The sequence below is a fragment of the Rhinatrema bivittatum genome, chromosome 8, assembly GCF_901001135.1.
Source record: "Rhinatrema bivittatum chromosome 8, aRhiBiv1.1, whole genome shotgun sequence".
NCBI lineage: Eukaryota > Metazoa > Chordata > Amphibia > Gymnophiona > Rhinatrematidae > Rhinatrema > Rhinatrema bivittatum.
This window is the reverse complement of record NC_042622.1, coordinates 8,900,569-8,906,130: the sequence shown is the minus strand read 5'-3', so window position 1 is coordinate 8,906,130 and position 5,562 is coordinate 8,900,569. Positions and strand designations below refer to the sequence as shown.

The window sequence follows — 5,562 nt, the reverse complement described above, 5'->3', positions numbered from 1 at the left end:
AGTCTGCTCCAGCCCAAGACCTACCTAGCCCCTTTCACCCCAGGCCCCACCTCCTCCGCACCTCTCTCTCTGCCTGCAGAGTCCCTGGCACAGAGAGCATCACTAGTGCTTTTGTATAACTAAATCACTGTCTTTTCAGGGCATCAGGGTTTAAAATAGACTTCCTTTCTCAGCAGCCACCCTAGCAGGATAGACTTCCACATTGGCATGCAGACGGGCAAAGCTTTCCTGTTCGGTTGTAAACTCTGCAGACATGGAAACCGTTTCTGGAGCAAATTCCCCAAGTGCCCCTGGTACAACCATGAGAGACAGCTCAGACTTTTCTAACAGCTCGGGGTTCAACGTTACCTTTCATGAGCCTCTGCCGGAGTTCTACGTTATCCTGCCCATTATTTATTCAATCATCTGTGCAGTGGGGCTGACTGGCAACACGGCCGTTATCTATGTCATCCTGAAAGCTCCCAAGATGAAGACTGTCACCAACATGTTTATTCTCCACCTGGCCATTGCTGATGACCTCTCCACACTGGTGTTACCCATCAACATTGCAGAGCATCTACTGCATTATTGGCCCTTCGGTAAAGTGCTCTGCAAGATCATCTTGTCCATAGACCATTACAACATCTTCTCCAGCATCTACTTCCTGACAGTGATGAGCATAGACAGATACTTGGTGGTCCTGGCCACAGTCAGGTCCAAGAGGACCCCCCATCGCACTTACCGAGCGGCCAAAATCATCAGCTTCTTGGTTTGGTTCTTGGTCACCCTTATTGTCTTACCCTTCACCATCTTTGCCGACGTCTACACGGACAACCTTAAGATTAAGAGCTGTGGCCTGAACTTTCCAAAACCGGAGAGGCTGTGGTTCAAGGCAAGTCGGATCTACACCCTGTTGCTGGGTTTTGTCATTCCTGTGTCCACCATTTGTATCCTCTATACCGCCATGTTGTACAAACTGAGGAACATGAGACTCAACTCTAACGCCAAGGCCCTAGACAAAGCCAAGAAGAAGGTCACGGTGATGGTTTTCATTGTCTTGGCAGTCTGCCTCTTCTGCTGGACCCCATTCCATCTAGCCACCATTGTTGCCTTGACCACTGACTTACAGCAGACCACGTTCGTCATTGGCATCTCCTACTTCATAACCAGCTTAAGCTATGCCAATTCCTGCTTGAATCCTTTCCTGTATGCCTTTCTGGATGACAGCTTTTGGAAAAGCTTCAGAAAAATGTTGGAATGCAGAACTGCATAATGAGAAAGCCCTGAACACAGTGGGCTCTCTACACCATCTGGCAACACTGGACAGTAATCTGAAGACTCGTCTACAAAGTAAAAACTGAGGAATTATTATTCACTTTTCTGAGGGACTTAACAGAATTGTTTCGAGCTATGCAGAGTAGAAAAGGATGATATGAAAGCTCTACCCTCATTTCCAACACACAATCCTTCCCAGCCCTTTTACTGAGGGCTCTATCAATACTCTGCAGTCTAATGGGACACCCCACTATTATCAGCAGGCACACACAGCTCTGCCCTGCAGCACCTCCTGCTATTCCAGTACTGAGACCCTCACACAAAGCTCTGCCCTGCAGCACCTCCTGCTATTCCAGTACTGAGACCCTCACACACAGCTCTGCCCTGCAGCACCCCCTGCTATTCCAGTACTGAGACCCTCACACACAGCTCTGCCCTGCAGCACCTCCTGCTATTCCAGTACTGAGACCCTCACACACAGCTCTGCCCTGCACCTCCTGCTATTCCAGTCCTGAGACCCTCACGCAGAGCTCTGCCCTGCAGCACCTCCTGCTATTCCAGTACTGAGACCCTCACACACAGCTCTGCCCTGCACCTCCTGCTATTCCAGTCCTGAGACCCTCACGCACAGCTCTGCCCTGCAGCACCTCCTGCTATTCCAGTACTGAGACCCTCACACACAGCTCTGCCCTGCAGCTCCTCCTGCTATTCCAGTACTGAGACCCTCACGCTCAGCTCTGCCCTGCAGCACCTCCTGCTTATTCCAGTACTGAGACCCTCACACACAGCTCTGCCCTGCACCTCCTGCTATTCCAGTACTGAGACCCTCACACACAGCTCTGCCCTGCAGCACCTCCTGCTATTCCAGTACTGAGACCCCCCACACACAGCTCTGCCCTGCAGCACCTCCTGCTATTCCAGAACTGAGACCCTCACACACAGCTCTGCCCTGCAGCACCTCCTGCTATTCCAGTACTGAGACCCTCACACACAGCTCTGCCCTGCACCTCCTGCTATTCCAGTACTGAGTCCCTCACACACAGCTCTGCCCTGCAGCACCTCCTGCTATTCCAGTACTGAGACCCCCCCACACACAGCTCTGCCCTGCAGCACCTCCTGCTATTCCAGAACTGAGACCCCCCCACACACAGCTCTGCCCTGCAGCACCTCCTGCTATTCCAGTACTGAGACCCCCCACACACAGCTCTGCCCTGCAGCACCTCCTGCTATTCCAGTACTGAGACCCCCCCACACACAGCTCTGCCCTGCAGCACCTCCTGCTATTCCAGTACCGAGACCCTCACACACAGCTCTGCCCCGCAGCACCTCCTGCTATTCCAGTACTGAGACCCTCACACACAGCTCTGCCCTGCAGCTCCTCCTGCTATTCCAGTACTGAGACCCTCACGCTCAGCTCTGCCCTGCAGCACCTCCTGCTTATTCCAGTACTGAGACCCTCACACACAGCTCTGCCCTGCACCTCCTGCTATTCCAGTACTGAGACCCTCACACACAGCTCTGCCCTGCAGCACCTCCTGCTATTCCAGTACTGAGACCCCCCACACACAGCTCTGCCCTGCAGCACCTCCTGCTATTCCAGAACTGAGACCCTCACACACAGCTCTGCCCTGCAGCACCTCCTGCTATTCCAGTACTGAGACCCTCACACACAGCTCTGCCCTGCACCTCCTGCTATTCCAGTACTGAGTCCCTCACACACAGCTCTGCCCTGCAGCACCTCCTGCTATTCCAGTACTGAGACCCCCCACACACAGCTCTGCCCTGCAGCACCTCCTGCTATTCCAGAACTGAGACCCCCCACACACAGCTCTGCCCTGCAGCACCTCCTGCTATTCCAGTACTGAGACCCCCCACACACAGCTCTGCCCTGCAGCACCTCCTGCTATTCCAGTACTGAGACCCTCACACACAGCTCTGCCCTGCAGCACCTCCTGCTATTCCAGTACCGAGACCCTCACACACAGCTCTGCCCCGCAGCACCTCCTGCTATTCCAGTACGGAGACCCTCACACACAGCTCTGCCCCGCGGCACCTCCTGCTATTCCAGTACTGAGACCCTCACACACAGCTCTGCCCCGCAGCACCTCCTGCTATTCCAGTACTGAGACCCTCACACACAGCTCTGCCCTGCAGCGCCTCCTGCTATTCCAGTACTGAGACCCTCACACACAGCTCTGCCCTGCAGCACCTCCTGCTATTCCAGTACTGAGACCCTCACACACAGCTCTGCCCTGCAGCACCTCCTGCTATTCCAGTACTGAGACCCTCACACACAGCTCTGCCCTGCAGCACCTCCTGCTATTCCAGTACTGAGACCCTCACGCACAGCTCTGCCCTGCAGCACCTCCTGCTATTCCAGTACTGAGACCCTCACGCACAGCTCTGCCCCGCAGCGCCTCCTGCTATTCCTGTACTGAGACCATCACACACAGCTCTGCCCCGCAGCGCCTCCTGCTATTCCAGTACTGAGACCCTCACACACAGCTCTGCCCTGCAGCACCCCCTGCTATTCCAGTACTGAGACCCTCACACACAGCTCTGCCCTGCAGCACCTCCTGCTATTCCTGTACTGAGACCCTCACATACAGCTCTGCCCTGCAGCACCTCCTGCTATTCCTGTACTGAGACCCTCACACACAGCTCTGCCCTGCAGCACCTCCTGCTATTCCTGTACTGAGACCCTCACATACAGCTCTGCCCTGCAGCAACTCCTGCTATTCCAGTACCGAGACCCTCACACACAGCTCTGCCCTGCAGCACCTCCTGCTATTCCAGTACCGAGACCCTCACACACAGCTCTGCCCTGCAGCACCTCCTGCTATTCCAGTACCGAGACCCTCACACACAGCTCTGCCCTGCAGCACCTCCTGCTATTCCAGTACTGAGACCCTCACACACAGCTCTGCCCTGCAGCAACTCCTGCTATTCCAGTACTGAGACCCTCACACACAGCTCTGCCCTGCAGCACCTCCTGCTATTCCAGTACCGAGACCCTCACACACAGCTCTGCCCTGCAGCACCTCCTGCTATTCCAGTACCGAGACCCTCACACACAGCTCTGCCCTGCAGCACCCCCTGCTATTCCTGTACTGAGACCCTCACATACAGCTCTGCCCTGCAGCACCTCCTGCTATTCCAGTACCGAGATCCTCACCCACAGCTCTGCCCTGCAGCACCTCCTGCTATTCCTGTACTGAGACCCTCACATACAGCTCTGCCCTGCAGCACCTCCTGCTATTCCAGTACTGAGACCCTCACACACAGCTCTGCCCTGCAGCACCTCCTGCTATTCCTGTACTGAGACCCTCACATACAGCTCTGCCCTGCAGCACCTCCTGCTATTCCAGTACCGAGACCCTCACACACAGCTCTGCCCTGCAGCACCTCCTGCTATTCCAGTACCGAGACCCTCACACACAGCTCTGCCCTGCAGCGCCTCCTGCTATTCCAGTTCTGAGACCCTCACACACAGCTCTGCCCTGCAGCGCCTCCTGCTATTCCAGTACTGAGACCCTCACACACAGCTCTGCCCTGCAGCGCCTCCTGCTATTCCAGTACTGAGACCCTCACACACAGCTCTGCCCTGCAGTGCCTCCTGCTATTCCAGTTCTGAGACCCTCACACACAGCTCTGCCCTGCAGCACCTCCTGCTATTCCAGTACTGAGACCCTCACACACAGCTCTGCCCTGCAGCGCCTCCTGCTATTCCAGTACTGAGACCCTCACACACAGCTCTGCCCTGCAGCACCCCCTGCTATTCCAGTACTGAGACCCTCACACACAGCTCTGCCCTGCAGCGCCTCCTGCTATTCCTGTACTGAGACCCTCACACACAGCTCTGCCCTGCAGCGCCTCCTGCTATTCCAGTACTGAGACCCTCACACACAGCTCTGCCCTGCAGCACCTCCTGCTATTCCAGTTCTGAGACCCTCACACCCAGCTCTGCCCTGCTGTACCTTTTATTTTTCCAGAAGCTCTCCTGATCAGAAGATAACATGGTATATGATATATATGTTGGTTTTCATTCAGTAAGCGATTACTTGGATACAATAGTTTATTTTCTTTTGAGACCTAAGTTTAGAAATTTAAAATGTGATTGGAGATAATATAGCATTTTTTTGTCTCTTCTAATTGCAAAGGCTTCTGGTCAACTCTAACCTCAGAGATCATAAAACACCAATATTAAGCAATGTACATTGGTTGCTGATATTTGACTGTAACCAATTTAAATTGCTTACACTGGCATTTAAGGTCACAAATGGACTTCCTCCTGAATATTTGAACGTT

General features: G+C 54.2%; 1 protein-coding gene across 1 annotated transcript; it reads left to right on the top strand.

Moving 5' to 3' along the window:
* Positions 1–253: 253 nt before the first annotated feature.
* On the top strand, positions 254–1,252 carry NPBWR2 (neuropeptides B and W receptor 2). Its single transcript, XM_029611823.1, has one exon. It carries the CDS (start codon positions 254–256, stop codon positions 1,250–1,252), a length of 999 nt encoding a protein of 332 aa, XP_029467683.1.
* Positions 1,253–5,562: the final 4,310 nt, after the last annotated feature.

Bases quoted from the DNA above. Each gene is read 5' to 3' on its own strand.
- NPBWR2 (XM_029611823.1), top strand. From the start codon at position 254: ATGGAAACCGTTTCTGGAGCAAATTCCCCAAGTGCCCCTGGTACAACC.